The sequence below is a fragment of the Pristiophorus japonicus genome, chromosome 16, assembly GCF_044704955.1.
Source record: "Pristiophorus japonicus isolate sPriJap1 chromosome 16, sPriJap1.hap1, whole genome shotgun sequence".
Classification (NCBI taxonomy): Eukaryota; Metazoa; Chordata; class Chondrichthyes; family Pristiophoridae; genus Pristiophorus; species Pristiophorus japonicus.
In genome coordinates, this window is record NC_091992.1 from 137677829 (window position 1) to 137697453 (window position 19625).

Here is a 19625-nt window from a genome sequence, read left to right on the forward strand (position 1 = left end):
AGGATCAGCGAGGTCGCAAGACTTGCAAACAAATGTCTGCATTGTGTATTCATAGAATTAAAGAAATTTACAAACAAAGTCCTCAAAAGAGCGCGAGACCCAACCCGAGCAGCACACCAAGAGAAACGGCGCGGGGGGGTGGGGCCCGCCCGGCCCAAACTACGCCGACCCAGCTGAAAACAAGATGTAGAAAGAAGTAAAATCAAAGTGTGACATCACAGGAAAGAAGGGAAGTGATTGGTAGGTGAGTTTTTCTCTCTTTTCTGGGGCATTGGTTTGAATTAAGAGCTGGGACTAAAAACAAGACTTGCAAACTTAATTTATTAAATACATTACGATGGCCGGGCAGATGTGATAATGCTGTTGCACGCGGGAGCTGAGGGAGTATAAGCAGTTAGGGGCCAAATTAAAAAGCAGAACCACAAAGGTAATAAGCTCTAGATTTCTACCTCAGCCATGAGCAAATTTGCATAGGGTCAACAAGATCAAAGTTAAACACGCCGCTCAAAGACTGGTGTGGGAGAAATGGGTTTTGGTTCGTGGGACACCGGCACCAGTACTGGGCTAAGAGGGAGCTGTTCCGTTCGGATGGGCTCCACTTGGAACGTGCTGGGGCTAGTGTCCTGGTGAACCGAATAACTAGGGCTGTAGAGAGGGCTTTAAACTAATTAGTGGGGGGGGGGGGGGGGGTTCAGGTGAGGGGAAATTTAAAAAGTCAAAGAATAAGGAGAAAGCACGAGCAGGGTAGCACTGGGGGAAATGATAACCAGAGCGTGCAAGGAAGGGACAGGATGTATAAAGAGAAAAGTGAATCAGAAATAGAAAATAGGTGCAGGAGTAGGCCATTCGGCCCTTCGAGCCTGCACCACCATTCAATAAGATCATGGCTGATCATTCCCTCAGTACCCCTTTCCTGCTTTCTCTCCATACCCCTCGATCCCTTTAGCCGTAAGGGCCACATCCAACTCCCTTTTGAATATATCCAACGAACTGGACTCAACAACTTTGTGGTAGAGAATGTCATTGGTTCACAATTCTTTGGGTGAAAAAGTTTCTCCTCATCTATATGGCTTACCCCTTATCCTTAGACTGTGATCCCTGGTTCTGGACTTCCCCAACATCGGGAACATTCTTCCTGCATCTAACCTGTCCAATCCCGTCAGAATTTTATATGTTTCTATGAGATCCCCTCTCATTCTTCTAAATTCCAGTGAATATAAGCCTAGTCGATGCAGTCTTTCTTCATATGTCAGTCCTGCCATCCCAGGAATGAGTCTGGGGAACCTTCGCTGCACTCCCTGAATGACAAGAATGTCCTTCCTCAGATTAGGAGACCAAAACTGTACACAATAGTCAAGGTGTGGCCTCACCAAGGCCCTGTATAACTGCAGTAAGACCTCCCTGCCCCTGTACTCAAATCCTCTTGCTATGAAGGCCAACATGCCATTTGCCTTCACCGCCTGCTGTACCTGCATGCCAACTTTCAATGACTAATGTACCATGACACCCAGGTCTCGTTGCACCTCCACTTTTCCTAATCGGTCATCATTCAGATAATATTCTACCTTCCTGCTTTTGCCACCAAAGTGGATAACCTCACATTTATCTACATTATACTGCATCTGCCATGCATTTGCCCACTCACCTAACCTGTCCAAGACACCCTGCAGCCTCTTAGCATCCCCCTCACAGCTCACACTGCCACCCAGCTTCGTGTCATCTGCAAACTTGGAGATATTACATTCAATTCCTTCCTTTAAATCATTAATGTATGTTGTAAGTAGCTGGGGTCCCAGCACTGAACCTTGCGGTAACCCCACTAGTCACTGTCTGCCATTCTGAAAAGGACCCGTTTATTCCTACTCTTTGCTTCCTGTCTGCCAACCAGTTCTCTATCCACTTCAATACAGTACCCCCAATAGCATGTGCTTTAATATTGCACACTAATCTCGTGTGTGGGACCTTGTCAAAAGCCTTTTGAAAGTCTAAATACACCACATCCACTGGTTCTCCCTTGTCCACTCTACTAGTTACATCCTCAAAAAATTCCAGAAGATTTGTCAAGCATTTTTTCCCTTTCATAAATCCATGTTGACTTGGACCGATCGTGTCACTGTTCTCCAAATGCGCTATTACATCTTTAATAATTGATTCCAACATTTTCCACACTACCGATGTCAGGCTAACCGGTCTAGAATTTCCATTTTCTCTCTCCCTCCTTTTTTTTAAAAAAGTGGGGTTACATTAGCTACCCTCCAATCCATAGGAACTGATTCAGAGTCTATAGAATGTTGGAAAATGATTACCAATGCATCCACTATTTCTAGAGCCACTTCCTTAAGTACTCTGGGATGCATAATATCAGGCTCTGGGGATTTATCAGCTTTCAATCCCATCAATTTCCCCAACACCATTTCGTGACTAATAAGGATTTCCTTCAGTTCCTCCTTCTCGCTAGACCCTCAGTCCCCTAGTATTTCCGGACAGTTATTTGTGTCTTCCTTAGTGAAGACAGAAGCAAAGTATTTGTTCTATTGATCTGCCATTTCTTTGTTCCCCATTATAAATTCACCCGATTCTAACTGCAAGGGACCTACATTTGTCTTCACTAATCTTTTTCTCTTCACATATCTATAGATGCTTTTGCTGTCAGTTTTTATGTTCCCTGCAAGCTTACTCTCACTCTACTTTCCCCCTCCTAATTAAACCCTTTGTCCTCCTCTGCTGAATTCTAAATTTCTCCCAGTCCTCAGGTTTGCTGCTTTTTCTGGCCAATTTATAGGCCTCTTCCTTGGATTTAACATTATCCTTAATTTCCCTTGTTAGCCACGGTTGAGCCACCTTCCCCATTTTATTTTTACGTCAGACAGGGATGTACAATTGTTGAAGTTCATCCATGTGGTCTTTAAATATCGGCCATTGCCTAGCCACCGTCAACCCTACTCCTGCACCTATTTTCTATGTTTCTGTGTTTAAGTATCATTCGCCAGTCTATCCTAGCCAATTCACGTCTCATACCATCAAAGTGACCTTTCTTTAAGTTCAGGAGCCTAGTCTCTGAATTAACTGCGTCACTCTCCATCTTGAAGAATTCTACCATATTACGGTCACTCTTCCCCAAGCGGCCTCGCACAACAAGATAGCTAATTAATCCTCGCTCATTACACAACACCCAGTCTAGGATGGCCAGCTCTCTAATGGAGTCAAAGCAGGAAAAAAGTGGTAAAAAAAACAAAGTTAAAAGCTCTTTATCTGAATGCATGCAGCAGTCATTCCAAAATAGATGAGTTGACGGCACGAATGGGTATGAGCTGATAGCCATTACAGAGACGTGGTTGCAAGGTGACCAAGGCTGAGAACTAAATATTCAGGGGTATTTGACAATTCAGAAGAATGGTCAGAAAGGAAAAGGAGGTGGGGTAGCACTGTTAATAAAGGATGAGATCAGTGTGTTAGTGAGAAATGATATTGGCTCACGTTGAATCAGTTTGGGTGGAGATAAGGAATAAGGGGGAAAAGTCGCTGGTGGGCATAGTCTAGCGGCCCCCTAACAGTAGCTTCATTGTTGGATGGAGTATAAATCAAGAAATAATGGAGACTTGCAAAAAAGGAACGGCAATAATCATGGGCGATTTTAGCCTGCATATTGATTGGACAAAGCAAATTGGCCAGGGTAACCTTGAGGAAGAGTTCACAGATTGTATCCGGGATAGTTTCCTGGAACAGTACATTGCGGAACCAACCAGGGAGCAGGCTTAGATCTGGTACTGGGTAATGAGACAGGATTAATAAACCATCTCCAAGTAAAGGATCCTCTAGGAATGAGTGACCATAATATGGTTGAATTTCAATTTGAGTTGGAGGGTGAGAAAGTTGGATCTCCAACCTATGTCCTAAGCTTAAATAATGGAGGCTACAAAGGTATGAGGGCAGAGTTGGCAAAAGTGGACTGGGAAAATAGATTGAAGTGTAAGACAGTTGATGAGCAGTGGCGTACATTTGAGGAGATATTTCATAATTCTCAACAAAAATATATCCCAATGAGAAGGAAAGACTGCAGTGGAAGGGATAACCATCTGTGGAGAACTAAGGAAATAAGGGATGGCATCAAATTGAAAATGAGGGCATACAATGTGACCAAGACTAGTGGGAGGCCAGAGGATTGGGAAACTTTTAAAAGCCAGCAAAGAACGACTAAAAAAAAAAATAATGAGGGGGTAGGTTATGAAAGAAAACTAGCAGGAAATGTTAAAACAGATAGTAAGAGTTTCTACAGGTACATAAAAAGGAAAAGGGTGGCTAAAGTAAGTGTTGGTCCCCTAAAGGACGAGACTGGGGAATTAATAATGGGGAACAGGGAAATGGCAGAGATTTGGAATTCATATTTTGTATTGGTCTTCACTATAGAAGACTCTAAAAACATCCCAATAGTGGATAATCAAGGGGCTGTAGGGAGCGAGGAACTTAATACAATCTCTATCACTAAAGTAGTAGCACTTGGTAAAATAATGGGACGAAAGATGGATAAGTCCCCTGGACCTGATGGCTTGCATCCTACGGTCCCAAAAGAAGTGGCTGCAGAGATAGTTGATGCATTGATTATAATCGGCCAAAATTCCCAGGATTTTGGAAAACCGCAAATGTAACGCCCCGATTTAAAAAAGGGAGACAGAAAGCAGGAAATTATAGACCAGTTAGCCTAACATGTGTCGTTGGGAAAATGCTGGAGTCCATTATTAAGGAAGCAGTAGCAAGACATTTGGAAAAGCAGAATTCAGTCAAGCAGAGTCAGCATGGTTTTATGAAAGGGAAATCATGTTTGACAAATTTGCTGGAGTTCTTTGAGCATGTAACGAGAAGGGTGGATAAGGGGAAACCAGTGGATGTGGTATATTTGGATTTCCAGAAGGCATTCGATAAGGTGCCACATAAAAGGTTAATGCACAAGATAAATGTTCACGGGGCTGAGGGTAATATGTTAGCACAGATAGCGGATTGGCTAATTGACAGAAAACAGAGAGTTGGGATAAATGGGTCATATTCTGGTTGGCAAACAGTAACTAGTGGAGATCGGTGCTGGGGCCTCAACTATTTACAATCTATATTAATGACTTGGATGAAGGAACCGAGTGTAATGTAACCAAGTTTGCTGATGATACAAAAATGGGTGGGAAAGCAAATTGTGAGGAGGACACAAAAAATCTGCAAAGGGATATAGACAGGCTAAGTGAGTGGGCAACACATTGGCAGATGGAGTATAATGTGGGAAAATGTGAATTTATCCACTTTGGCAGAAATAATAGAAAAGCAAATTATAATTTAAATGGAGAAAAATTACAAAATGCTGCTGTACAGAGGGACCTGGGGGTCCTTGTGCAAAAACACTAAAGTTAGTATGCAGGTACAGCAAGTAATCAGGAAGGCAAATGGAATGTTGGCCTTTATTGCAAGGGGGATAGAGTATAAAATCAGAGAAGTCCTGCTACAACTGTACAGGGTATTGGTGAGGCCACACCTGGAGTACTGCGTACAGTTTTGGTCTCCATATTTAAGGAGGGATATACTTGCATTGGAGGCTGTTCAGAGAAGGTTCACTTGGTTGATTCCGGAGATGAGGGGTTGATTCTGGAGATGAGGGGGTGAAGCTAGGTTGAGTAGATTGGGCCTCTATTCATTGGAGTTCAGAAGAATGAGGTGTGATCTTCTCGAAACATATAAGATAATGAGGGGGCTCGACAAGGTGGATGCAGATAGGATGTTTCCACTCGTGGGGGAATCTAGAACGAGGGGGCATAGTGTCAGAATAAGGGGCCGCTCATTTAAAACTGCGATGAGGAGGAATTTCTTCTCTCAGGAGGGTTGTAAATCTGTGGAATTCTCTGCCCAAGAGCAGTGGAGGCTGTGTCATTGAGTATATTTAAGGCGGAGATAGACAGATTTTTGAGCAATAAGGGAATAAAGGGTTATGGGGAGCGGGCAGGGAAGTGGAGCTGAGTCCATGATCAGATTAGCCATGATCTTATTAAATGGCAGGCTCGAGGGGTCAAATGGCCTACTCCTGCTCTTATTTCTTATGTTATGTTCTTATTAGTGAATAGCTCACTCTTGACAAAGGTCAATGATGAAGCTGCTGAAGATGATTGGGCCAAGGATGTTGCAATGTTGTGGGGCTGAATATGACGATTATACTCAAGACAACCTGACCTGTATTAGCAGCGCTGTATCTGCCCAGCTGACTTAAAAAAAAGTTAAAGTTAGTACACTCCCACTAGTAAACTCTCACGAATCAGACTGTTTATCACTCAAGGTGCCTCATCTCTTGTGAGAACCAGTCCTGCACTGCAGCTTCAAGCCAAATGCCCCACGATTGTTGATTTCTGAATTGTGCAAAACTTTTTTCCTTAAACCTCAACTTTAATCGTTCATCAAAAAGAAAACAAGGAGCCTGTTAGACGTATATAGAAAGTGGGAAAAGTAGGGTAACCTAACATGGAGAAATCATTATGGGTGAATGGCTTGAGAATTGCTACGGGTACTATGGGACAAACTAGATTAAGGATGATGGAGAAGCACACAAATGAGCGCATCAACGCTCTGTAAGAAAACAGGCGAGAAGGACCTTGAGATAAGGGAACTGGATCTCAGAATCAGACATTTACAGCACAGGAGGCCATTCGGCCCATTGTGACCGTGCCAGCCGACAAAGAGCTATCAAACCAAGTCCCACTTTCCAGCTCTTGGTCCGTAGCCCTATAGGTTACAACATTTCAAGTGCACATCCAAGTACTTTTGAAAATGTGGAGAGTGTTTCTGCCTCTAGCACCCTTCCAGGCAGTGAGTTCCACACCCCCACCACCCTTTGGATGAAAAAAATTCCCCTCAAATCCCCTCTAAACCTCCTACCAATTACTTTAAAATCTACGGCCCCTGGTTGTTGACTCCTCTGCTAAGGGAAATTGGTCCTTCCTATCCACTCTGTCTAGGATCCTCAATTTTATACACCTCAATTAGGTCTCCCCTCAGCCTCCTCTGCTCCAAAAAGAAACCCAGCATATCCAATCTTTCCTCATCACTAAAATTCTCCAGTCCAGGCAACATCCTCGTAAATCTCCTCTGTACCCTCTCTAGTGCAATCACATCTTTCCTGTAATATCTTCAGCTGCTTCATCAATGACCTTCCCTCCATCACAAGGTCAGCAGTGAGGATGTTTGCCAATGATTGCAGTGTTCAGTTCCATTCGCAACTCCTCAGAAAATGAAGCAGTCTGTGCCCCCATGCATCAAGACCTGGACGACATTCAGGCTTGTGCCGATAAGTTCCAAGTAACATTTGCGCTACACAAGTGCCAGGCAAGCAAGAGTCTAACCACTGTTCCGTGACATTCAACCGCTCTACCATCACCGAATCCCACCATCAACATCCTGGGGGGTCACCATTGACAAGAAACTTAACCAGACCAGCCACATAAATACCGTGGCAACAAGAGGTCAGAGAGAGGCTGGGTATTCTGCGGCGAGTGTCTCACCTCCTGACTCCCCAAAGCCTTTCCACCATCTACAAGGCACAAGTCAGGAGTGTGATGGAATACTCTCTACTTGCCTGGATGAGTGCAGCTCCAACAACACAAGAAGCTCGACACCATCCAGGACAAAGCAGCCCGTTTGATTGACATCTCACCCACCACCTTACATCCACTCCCTCTACCACCGGCGCACCGTGGTTGCAGTGTGCACCATCTACAAGATACACTGCAGCAACTAGCCAAGGCTTCTTCGTCAGCACCTCCCAAACCCACGACCTCAACCACCTAGAAGGACAAGGGCAGCAGGCACATGAGAGCATCATCACCTGCAAGTTGCACACCATCCTGACTGGGAAGTATATCACCGTTCCTTCATCGTCGCTGTGTCAAAATCCTGGAACTCCTGTAAAATGTCACTTCTCTCAACAGGGTTTAACTAGAATAGGGAATGCCTGAATATTATGCACCAACTCCAGCACCTCACTGACGACTTCTCGAATTACAATAGGAATACTTTCGATACGAATAGACAAAAGGCACTAGATTTATAAACAAATACCAGCGACCCAGCTTGGCATTCCCAATTTTGCAGGATTTGAAGTCACCATTATTTTGAAAATAAGAAATCCAATTAAAAACACTGTTCTAATTGGTCTCATCAAAACACACACTACCACTGGAGAATAGGGAACAATTTCTACATTACCTCATTGTCCTTCTGCGTGGCTCGCCCTTCTTCCACATTCCCAATGCGAATGACTATGTCAGTGATGCGGAAGTGGAAATCCGGATGATCAGCAATGTCATAAACACTAATATCCTCCTCGTGTCCCAGCAACTGCAAGTTTAAACAAAAAGTTTATTGGAGCAAATGCAACTCAAGCATGCTTTTTCCATCCAGTTTTCAGTTTGTACCTCTCCCAGCCTGCTCTAAACTTTATCGAAATCATTGGCCTGTTAACCACAACACAGTTACCAGCAGCAAACATCAAAAGCAGAAGTTATGCTGCAGCTATACAAAGCCCTGGTTAGACCACACCTGGAGCACTGAGCAGTTCTGGGCACCACATCTGGAACACTGTGAGCAGTTACACAAGAACATAAAAAAATAGGAGTAGGAGGCCATAAGGCCCCTCGAGCCTGCTCCGGCATTCAATAAGATCATGGCTGATCTAATCAGGGACTCAGGTCCACGTTCCCGCCCGCTTCCCATAACCTCTTATTGTTTAAGGAACTGTCTATTTCTGTCTTAAATTTATTCAATGACCCAGCTTTCACAGCTCTCGGAGCCAGTGAATTCCACAGATTTACAACCCTGAGAAAAAAATTTCTCTTCTCTGTTTAAAATGGGCGGCCCCTTATTGTAAGATCGTGCCCTCTAGTTCTAGTCTCCCCCATCAGTGGAAACATCCTCTCTGCATCCACCTTGTCAAGCCCCCTCTTAATCTTATTCGTTTCAATAAGATCACCTCTCATTCTTCTCAATTCCAATGAGTAGAGGCCCAACCTACTCAACCTTTCCTCATAAGTCAACCCCCTCATTCCCAGAATCAACCGAGTGAACCTTCTCTAAACTGCCTCCAAAGCAAGTATATCCTTTCGTAAATATGGAAACCAAAACTGCACGCAGTATCCCAGGTGTGGCCTCACCAATACCCTGTATAACTATAGCAAGACTTCCTTGCTTTTATACTCCATCCCCCTTGCAATAAAGGCCAAGATACCATTGGCCTTCCATTGGCCAGTTCTGTGAAGGATATAGTGGCCTTGGAGGGTGTGCAGGTTTACCAGAATGATGCGTGGACTCCAAGGGTTAAGTTACAAGAGATTACACAAACTAGGGTTGTATTCCGTGGAATTTAGGAAGTTAACAGGTGATTTAATTGAAGTTTAAGATATTATGGGAATCAGATAGGGTAAATAGAGATAAACTATTTACATTTACACTGGTTAGGGTATGTAGGATTAGGGGTGGCCTAAAAATTAGAGCCAGACATTTCAGGAGTGAAGTTACGAAACACTTCTGCACACAAAAGGTGGTAGAAGTTTGGAACTCTCCCTTAAACAGCAATCGATGCGAGATCAATTGTTAATTTCAAATCAGAAATTGATAACGATTTTTGTTAACCAAAGGTATTAAGGGATATAGAGCAACGGCAGGTATATGGAGTTAGGTCACAGATCAGCTGTGGTCTCATTGAATGGTGGAACAGGCTCGAGGGGCGGAATGGCCTCCTCCTGTTCCGATGTTCCTAAAATGTCGGTGTGCTGCCAATCACAGCCAAAGGAGGGCTAGCATGTTAGACAGCAGGGCGTCCCTCTGTAGAGTAAGGCACATTGTTGGCAGTGTCAAGGGAGCTTTCATCTATATCCTTGGCATTATCACTTTGTCTAATTGATGCATCAATTTACAGGCCCAGAGGACTCCTACCAACATGAACAACTTGCAGGCTGCAGTCTTGCTTTTCATGCTTTAGCCCCGAGCCAGTTCCACCATGCAATTAGATCATGGTTGATCTGCGACCCAACTCCATGTACCGTGTTTGCTCCATATGCTAAAAAGACTATATATATCACTGTTGAGAGCAATTGGACAAGTGGAGAAGGGAAATGTCGTAAATGAACAAAGTGTTTGATGTTGCAGTGTAAAAAGCTTTGTATCTAACCCATGCTGTACTTGGGAATGCATTCAATTTTATTAGGGAAAAGGATCAGGATTTTCTCTTCCTTCATTTCTATCCTGATGAGTCACATGTATTAAAACAATATTGCAAAGTAAATAAATTGATACTGCATGTGTTGGATCTCCAGGATTGAACTCCACAGGTCTCTTTCGTGAACAACACAACCTCAAAGCCACACCCCCGGGCCCCATTGAGCAACTATCAACACAATGAGCAAGGTTTCTTTCTATCGGCTTGCTTTTATTTCCAGAGTTTTAAGCTCAATCTCAATCTGCAACATCTTTTAGCACTATCTAGATTTCTAAAACTTTCAGTATCCTCAAGGTCTTTGTAAATGAGCGAATCTTTATCCAACAGCCAAGGACCAGCAACAAAACATATGTGCAGAGTTTCAACACAAGTGCTTTACAAATTACTCACCTCAATCTCTGTGCCATTTGCCTTTGGTTTGAACCACTTCACTGAGCACGTCCGGCCAATGTGGTCCACAGACTGTACAACTCCATACACACCGACTTCCTGAGGACCTTGAGCTTATAGGGAACAGTGAGTTACTGCAAAACAGGAAAAACTAAAGCCTTCCAGCCTTCTCCGCTAATATGATTTCATTGCCCCAACTTCCAACATTTAGAATAGGCCGCGATCATACCAAAAACACTAATTCACGGCAAGACATGGCCTTTCATACAGTTCGCGTCAGGGCCGCGCTGTGGTGCAAATTAACATTAAAGTACGTATCTTCCAATTTATGTAAATTTTGTTTCATGTACACATGCAGACTGAAGAGAGGCTTTGGCACCTCAACTGATACTGCACAAAATGGTGACTTGGTAGACACCAGGGCAGCATTAGGGGAGTGTTGCATGATGATTGATTAAACCAAAGCAGTGTCTGCCTACAAGATGCATATTAAATACCCCTGCAGCATTCAAAGACCTGGATGTTCTCCAGATGTCTTGGCCAAAATTCCTCATTCAACTAATATCACTAAAAATAGATTAGCTGATAATTCATCACATTGCTGTCTGCGGAATTTGCTGTTTTCAAAATGGTTTCCGCGTTCACTGATACTCGTGATTGAATTCACCAAAACACATTGTATTGGCTATCTCGGGTCTTCCCCAACCCGTCACCAAAACTCCTCTCCACTTATAATCTCCAAGCCCTACTTCTCCAGCATTTCCTCAATGGATTTATTAGTGACCATCTTATATTTATGGTCTCTAGTTTTGGACTTCCCCACAAGTGGAAACATCTTTAAATTTGCCCCAAGTCACCTTCATCTTGTTTTCTAGAGAAATGAGCTCCAGCCTGATCAGTCTTACAAGTATCTCCTCTCAGTTCTGGTATTTTTCTGGTAAATCTTTTTTGAACTTTCTCCTGTGCCTCTATATCCTTTTTGTAATAAGGATATTAAAACTGTGCACAGTACTCCAAGTGTGCTCTAACCAAGGTTCAACTTCTCCGCTTTTAAATTCTATTCCTCTAGAAATGAACCACTTTTTTATGGCCTTATTAACCTGCGTCGCTACTTAGTGATTTGCGTATCTGTACCCAGAGGTCCCTTTACTCCATTTAGACTTATTTTTCAAGGAGTAGGTGGCCTCCTTATTCCTCCCAAAATGCATTACCTCACATCTATATTGAAATTAATTTGCCATTTAAACGCTCATTCTGCAAGTTTACTGATATCTTGTATTTTGTCGCATTCCTCCTCAGTATTAACTACAATCTGTTCATGGAATTTTGTTTCATCTATCTGGGATGTCCAACTATTATTTGGCAGAGCCTCATGGGCCATATATATGGTTTAACTTCATTTTCCCATTAATTTGCATAATCTCAAGTTGCTGATACTAAAATTCATCTTGGTGTTTTGATTTGGGTGTTATCTACTAAGGAGGCAACATAGCTAAACTTTCAAGGGTTGGGGACTGCATGTGAGCCATTGCTTGTATACCCTGTTCCAAGACCAAGACCGTGGTTTGTCAAGCCCGTGTGGTAGCTGGTGAGCAAGGCCACCCCACCTTAAAAGAATTCTCGCACAGGCATCTTCCACTCTTTAAAATGAAGTTCGGGTCCTGGAACGTCAGAACCCTCGTGGACAACTCCAACAGCGACAGACCGGAATGCCTTACTGCTATCGTCGCCCGGGATCTCAAACGTTTCGACAGACATCGCCCACCTGGAGCTCGCTTGCTATGTTGAAGCTTCACGGAGAGCTCTTGCTTTGGGAATCTCGTGTCGGGCATGTGGACGATGTGGCCTGCCCAACGGAGTTGATCGAGCGTGGTCACTGCTTCGATGCTGGGGATGTTGGCCGAGCAAGAACATGGGCCTTACGCTAAACATCCGTAAGACAAAGGTCCTCTACCAACCTGATCCCGCCACACAGCACTGTCTCCCAATTATCAAAATCCACAACGAGACCTTGGACAACGTGGACCATTTTCCATACCTCGGGAGCCTACTGTCATCAAGAGCAGACATTGGCAACAAGGTCCAACACAGTCTTCAGTGCGCCAGCGCAGCCTTCGGTCGCCTGAGGAAGAATGCGTTTGAAGACCACAACCTCAAACCCAGCAGCAAGCTCATGGTCTACAGAGCAGTAGTGATACTTGCCCTCCTATATGCTGCAGAGACATGGACTATGTACAGCAGGCACCTCAAACCACTGAAGTACCACCAACGCTGCATCCGCAAAATCCTGTAAATCCATTGGCAGGATAGACACACCAGCATCAGTGTTTCGCTCAGGCCAACAAGGAAGCAGTGACCACGCTCTATCAGCTCCAATGGACGGGCCACATTGTCCGCATGCCCGATACTAGACTCCCAAAACAAGCGCTCTAGTCAGAGTCAGCGAGTTCCAGGTGGGCAGAGGAAACGCTTCAAGGACACCCTCAAAGCCTCCTTGAAAGAGTGCAACATCCCCACCGACATCTGGGAATCCCTGGCCCAAGACCACTCAAAGTGGAGGAGAAGCATCCGGGAAGGCGCCGAACAGAGTCTATTCGCCGGGAGCAAGCGGAAGCCAAGCACAAACAGCGGAAGGAGCGTGCGGCAACCCAAGCACCCCACCCACCCATCCCTTCAACCACCGTCTGCCCCACCTGTGACAGAGACTGTAGGTCCCGCATTGGACTCAGTCACCTGAGAACTCAGTGTGGAAGCAAGTCATCCTCGACTCCAAGGGACTGCCTAAGACCCTGTTCCATATACACATCAGAATCTGCTGAATTATGAAGCTACCAACCAATTACAAACTCCAGAGTCAATACATAAAACCGAGAGGAAGGGAAAGGAGGAGAAAGAGAAATAAAATGGAGGCACGGGAGGGGGGTGGGAGAGAGGAAGAAAGTTAAATTATTAGTTTTGACGATACCTGTCTCCAGTATTCCTACGTCATGGTCTTCTTAAAATATCTTCTCTTTTGAAACTTAACATTTCACTTTTCATGAAGGTTGCAACTTGTTGGAATATAGTTCCCTGGGCAGTGGTACCCCATCCAAAGGTTGGTTAAGCGTAGTGAGTGCGATCAGGACAATCAGGAGCAAGAGTGCAGGCAGAGATTAACTGCCACACTCTACCTCCCAACCAGAGATTAATAAAATCAGCTGAGACCAGGAAATAAATCTGGAACTATCTTAGTCCGTAGGCCTCACTAGGACACCAGGTGGGACCGGACACCAGGTGGGACCAGACATCAGGTTAGCAGGAGTTATAAAAAATAAAACTTTCCCAACATGAGATTCATTATTTAAGTAGGCACTATGCAATGCTTCGAGGTGCAGTTTTGGCAGGCGCCATACTATGTGAACTGGTCAAGTATGCCACTTTAGCACGGAAAGGAGGAATAATTTACAATTATATATAATAGATTTCAAGTCCCCGTGTTTCCCACCTAATGAATTACTTTTAAAGTGTCACTTACGGACTAACACAAAGATGACAGGCAAGAAAAGACCAGCTGGCCCATCAAGCCTCCCCCACACCATGATGGTGCAATCAACATGTCTAAACACTCTTTCCCTTCCCCCATCCCCCCCACCCCTCCTGCTCTCCCTCCCCTCACACCCACCACCAGGTAATCTCCTGGGATGTAAAAAAAGACAAAAACGGGGCCAAGGGGGAAAAAATACTCTCAAGTGCCTCTGACTCCCCCGCGGGCGATCAAAACCATTGCAGGAGATCATATAGACCAAATGTTACTGATAATGCACAAACAGCAGAAAATCTGTACACAGCATTGTCACAAACAGCAATTCAATGAACAACCAGTTAATTTGTTTTGTTTGTGTTGCTCTTCAAACACTGCCATGTAATCTTTCATTTCCACCTCAACAGGTGCACCAACCGATCTCTGTTTAACACTTATCCAAAAAGTAGCACCTCCATCAACACAGCGCTCCTCGAGCACTGCACGGCAGCGACAGCCTGGATTAAGTGCTTAAATTCTGGAGTGAGGTTGGAAACCAAACCAAGGTGCTTTTTTGTCCATTTATTTACCCATTATTTCCAAGAGTGGACTCTCACACCACACGAGACACTTACCACGTTTATCCAGCACGAAGTCACCAGGGCAGAACTCATTATTATCCACATGATGGACTGGCAGCAATTCGTTGGATCGAATATTTTTCTCCACTGAACCATCCTGCCACATCACATCCACACTGGTGCTGGTTTTCAGAATCTCCACAGCAATTCTAGAAGAGGATTGAGACTTTAGGATTAACAGATTCTCAAATTTACACAATGGCAGGAAGAGAGAGAAAGGGAGAGAGGGGAGAGGGGGCGCTGGGTGAGGGTCCTGACACTTGTAGGCCAATTCCCAGAGACTGAGCAGCTGTTGCACTTTGGAGAACAGCACATGTATGAAGGTCACAAGAAGTAGGCCAAAGCAAACAAGTTTTAGTCCAAAAATGAGAATGAAAGGGAAAAGAAAATCTGAAAATTGTTTAAAGGTGGAAAAAATTCAGGAAATTGATGTTGAATGCCCCACGGTAAGCTACAGTTAAATTTTGCCAGGTTTGTCCCATTTTTGAAAGAATCTCGGTTATTTACATCATGTTATGAAAGGTGAGAAAAAGTTTGTGCACCTGCTTGTAACTCAAGAGTCTGAGACAGAAGGAATGGTAGAAGAGGAAACAACATTGCCAAGACTGGTCCCAACTCATCACCAGCCAAGGCTGGGGATAGCTAACCTCACTGCCTTCTTAGCAAGTTTAACTACTTTGGAACACAGGTGTAGGCACAGCACATTTATGATGGTCAGTGGAAGGAGGCCAAAGCAAAATTTAAGCTCCATTTACAGTTAGAGTTTATTTTATTATTTGTTGTATGTTTAATGACAGCATTGAAGAGGGAATGAGAAGCTTGGAGCTACTTCTGTCAAAGCTCACAGACTTTAAAGAACTTGAAGATTTTTAATGAACTTTTCACAAAAAATGAGTGTTACGTTTGGAATATGATTTTGGAAGAAACAGAAACAAAAAACAATGTTCCCCTCATCTAAACAAGTTTCAACCAGGACTTGAAGTCCAAATGCTTTTAAAGAGGTTCTGAAATGCTTCAAACATTTTAAAATTGAAACTTCCCAATTTGATTTGGAACGATCGACTGAAGTTAGTAGTTTTACACAAACACAAACTTGCAGCCATGCTGCTGAGGGGGAAGTGGGGAGGATTTGTAGGAGTTAAATATAACTTTTAAAAAATAATTATGTTTAGGAAGAGAACCAAAAAAAGGGAAAAAACACAAACCATTTTATTTTGTCTGGCGTTCTATAGTCCGAACAAGTCACAGAATTAATGTAAATATGGATTTCCTCTTGAACGTTTAGTGGAGTGTTAATAGAAACACGAGTTATGTAATGATGTATAAAAATTGCAGGGAGCTACTTTAGAAGAATCACAGAATGGCTACAGCACGGAAAGCGGCCATTCGGCCTGTCGAGTCCATGCCAACTCTCAGCCAGTCCCACACCCCCTGCCCTTTCCCCATAGCCCAGCAATTTATTTTCCTTCAAATATTCATCAACTCCCTTTTGAAAGATAAAATTGAGTCCGCCTCCTCCACCAGCTCATGCCGTGCATTCCAGATCCTCCACCAGCTCAGGCCGTGCATTCCTGTTCCAAGACGACTGGAGACCAGCTCTGCTGCACGGACCTAGTGCGCACGCATATGGCAGTGTGGGCCGGCCCGTAATGCCTCTGGGCCCTCGCCTCTCCTGGGCCCCGATCACATCTCTCCACAATATCTCACCGCTCCTGCTGTACCTGCCCACACTCCAATCACCGACCTGCACCTTGATGACGTCCCTTTTCACTGCCTCTCCTCCTCACTATACGTCCAACTTTTGTGTCTTCTGCAAATTTTGACATTGTGTCCTGTACACCTATGTCCAAGTCATTAATATATATCAAGAAAAGCAGTGGTCCTAGAACTGACCCCTGGGGAACACCACTGTCTGAAAAATAACCGTTCCCCACTATTCTCGGTTTCCTGTCACTGAGCCAATTCCGTATCCATGCTGCCACTGTCCCTTTTATTCCATGAGCTTCAACTTTGCTGGCAAGCCTATTATATGGCACTTTGTCAAACGACTTTTGGAAATCCATGTACACTACGTCAACCGAATCACCATCAACCCTCTCAGTTATCTCATCAAAAAACTCAATCAAGTTGGCTAAGCACGATTTGCCTTTAACAAATCCATGCTGACTTTCCTTAATTAATCCACACCTATCCATGTGACTGCTAATTTTGTCCCCGATTACTGTTTCTAAAAGCTTCCTCACTACCGAGGTTAAACTGACTGGCCTGCAGTTGCTGGGTTAACTTTACACCCTTTTTGAACAATGGAACTAGTATTTGTTTATTAAGACACAGAAAATACTTCAATTAAACTGATAATGTACAATTTTGATTTGCTATAAATGTTGGAAATTGGAGATTAAAAATTAAGTACAATGACGTTTGTGTCAGTTTATTTAATTGGGAAGTACCTAAAATAATTCAAGACTTTGATATAAGAGCAGGGATTAATACCATGGTGAATGTTTGAGAGAAAAACATTAACAGCAATATTTACATTACCATCTTTACAGCAACATATTAGTAAAAATTTCTAAGTCAGTCTGATGTGTTCTTGTGACAGGAGAACCAAAGATAAGAAATAGGAGCAGGAGTAGGGCATCTGGTCTCTCGAGCCTGCTCCGCCATTCAATAAGAGATCATGGCCTCAACTCCACTTCCCTGCCCGCTCCCCTAACCCTCGACTCCCTGATCTTTCAAATATCTGCATCTCTAACTTAAATATATTCAGCCTCCCTGCTCTCTGGGGTAGAGAATTGCAAAGATTCATGACCCTTTGAGAGGAGAAATTCCTCCTTATTTCCATCTTAAATGGGCGACTCCTTATTCTGAGACTATGCCCCCTAGTTCTAGACTCCCCACGAGGAAACATCCTCTCTGCTTCTACCCTGTCAAGCCTCCTCAGAATCTTATGTTTCAATAAAATCACCGTAGTCTTTTAAACTCAAATGAGTATAGGCCAAACCTGCTCAACTTTTCTTCATATGATAACTCCTTCATCTCAGGAATCAACCTCGTTAACCTTCTCTGAACTGCCTGTAATGCAAGTATATCCCTCCTTAAACAATGAGACCAATATGTAAGCAGTACTCCAGGGTGTGGTCTCACTAATGCCCTGTACAGTTGTAGCAGGACTTCCTTAATTTTATACTCCACCCCCTTTGCAATAAAGGCCAACATTCCATTTGCTTTCCTAATTACCTAATTAACTTTGAGTTTCATGCACCCAAGGACTCCCTCTGTACCGGAGCATTTTGTAATCTCTCCCCATTTAAATAATTTGCTTTTTTATTTTTCCGACCAAAGTGGATAACCTCACATTTTCCCACATTATGGGCCCAAGTTTCCACATGATTTGTACCTGATTTTTAGGAGCAACTGGTGGAGAACGGACTATCTTAGAAATCGCAATTCTCCACATTTATTTTTCTGCAGTTCTAGTCAGTTAGAACAGTTTCACTTTGGAACAGAATTTTTTTCTTCAAAAGGGGGCGTGTCCGGCCACTGACGCCTGATTTCAAAGTTTCCACAGTGAAAACGTACTCCAAACTAACTTAGAATGGAGCAAGTGAAGATTTTTGTAGAACTGAAAAAACCTTGTCTACACATTAAAAAATCAGGCGCAGGTTACAAATTAGGCGTCCAGAACGAGGTGGGGGGGGGAAGGGAAGTCATTAAATTCTACAATAAATCCTTATTTATACTTATACAAATAAATCCAACCTGAATAAACATTTATAAGCAAAGAAAAGATTAAATAAACCATCTTCCTACCTGTGTGAAAGTGCTTCAGTCAGCTCAGCGGTGTGGCGTCGTTCCCGCGAACGGACGGGAAGGAGGGAGGGGCAGTAAGCAGGCAGCCTTCCACTAGAGGTGGAAGCCTTTAGTCAGCTCAGTGGTATGGCGTCATTCCCGCGAACGGGAGGGAGGGAGGAGGCAGCCGTTCCCGACGGCGGGCGGGGGGGGGGGGGGGGGGGGGGGGAAGGAGGCAGTGAGAAGGCTGCAGGAAGCCTCAGAAGTTGAGTAGCCATTCCCAACGGCCGGTGGGGAGGGAAGTGAGGCCGTCAGGAAAAGGCTGCCTCAACTTCTGAGGCTTCCTGCAGCCTTCTCACTGCTGCAAGAAGCCTCAGTGCTGATCATGGAAGGGCAATGTACTTTTATTAAAAAATGTTCAAAAATTAAACAGCTACAAAGAACTACAAAAATGGCCGAGTGCCAATGTTTCCTTCTCACTGCGCGTGCGCGAACGCTCCAACGCGCAGGGTTGCCGGCATGAAAAAAACGAATTTAAATGGTACCCGCCCCCTCCCACTTACAAAATCGGCGCGAGTGGTAGGCTCCGCCCCCCTGGGCGCCGCGCCAAGCAGACATGGAGCTGCAGGGTGCTTCAGGATCGCGCGTTTTTTTTCAGGCGCCGTTTTTGGCGCGGAAAACGGGCGCCCAGCTCGGAGGGACGCCCGTTTTGTAGCGTGTGGAAACTTGGTTGGCCTATATTCCATCTGCCAAATTTCTGCCCACTCACTTAGCCTATTCATATCCCTTTGCAGATCATTTGCATCCTCCTCACAACTTGCTTTCCTACCTATCTTTGTATCAACAAATTTGGCTAGATTACACTCGGTCCCTTCATCCAAGTCATTAATATAGATTGTAAATAGTTGAGGCCCAGCACTGATCCCTGTGGCACCCCACTAGTTTGCCAATCTGAAAATGACCCATTTATCCCATTGCTATCTTGTACAATAACCTTTTATGTGGTACCTTATCGAATGCTTTCTGCAAATCCAAATACACATCATCTACTGGTTCCCCTTTATCC

At 44.1% G+C, this 19625-nt stretch overlaps 1 protein-coding gene across 2 annotated transcripts in view; it reads right to left on the minus strand.

The window, feature by feature from the left end:
• Positions 1-19625, minus strand: part of ube2o (ubiquitin conjugating enzyme E2 O) — a 161874-nt gene that overhangs the window by 38007 nt on the left and 104242 nt on the right. For both annotated transcript variants that reach the window (XR_011587339.1, XM_070857977.1), the window contains exons 10-12: positions 14762-14916; positions 10628-10740; positions 8230-8361 (exon numbers count right to left, since the gene is read on the minus strand). Coding sequence is in view for 1 of the 2 variants with exons in the window: in XM_070857977.1 (XP_070714078.1) it covers positions 8230-8361; positions 10628-10740; positions 14762-14916 (400 nt within the window). In the remaining variant the exon portion in view is untranslated. The remainder of the gene's footprint in view (positions 1-8229; positions 8362-10627; positions 10741-14761; positions 14917-19625) is intronic.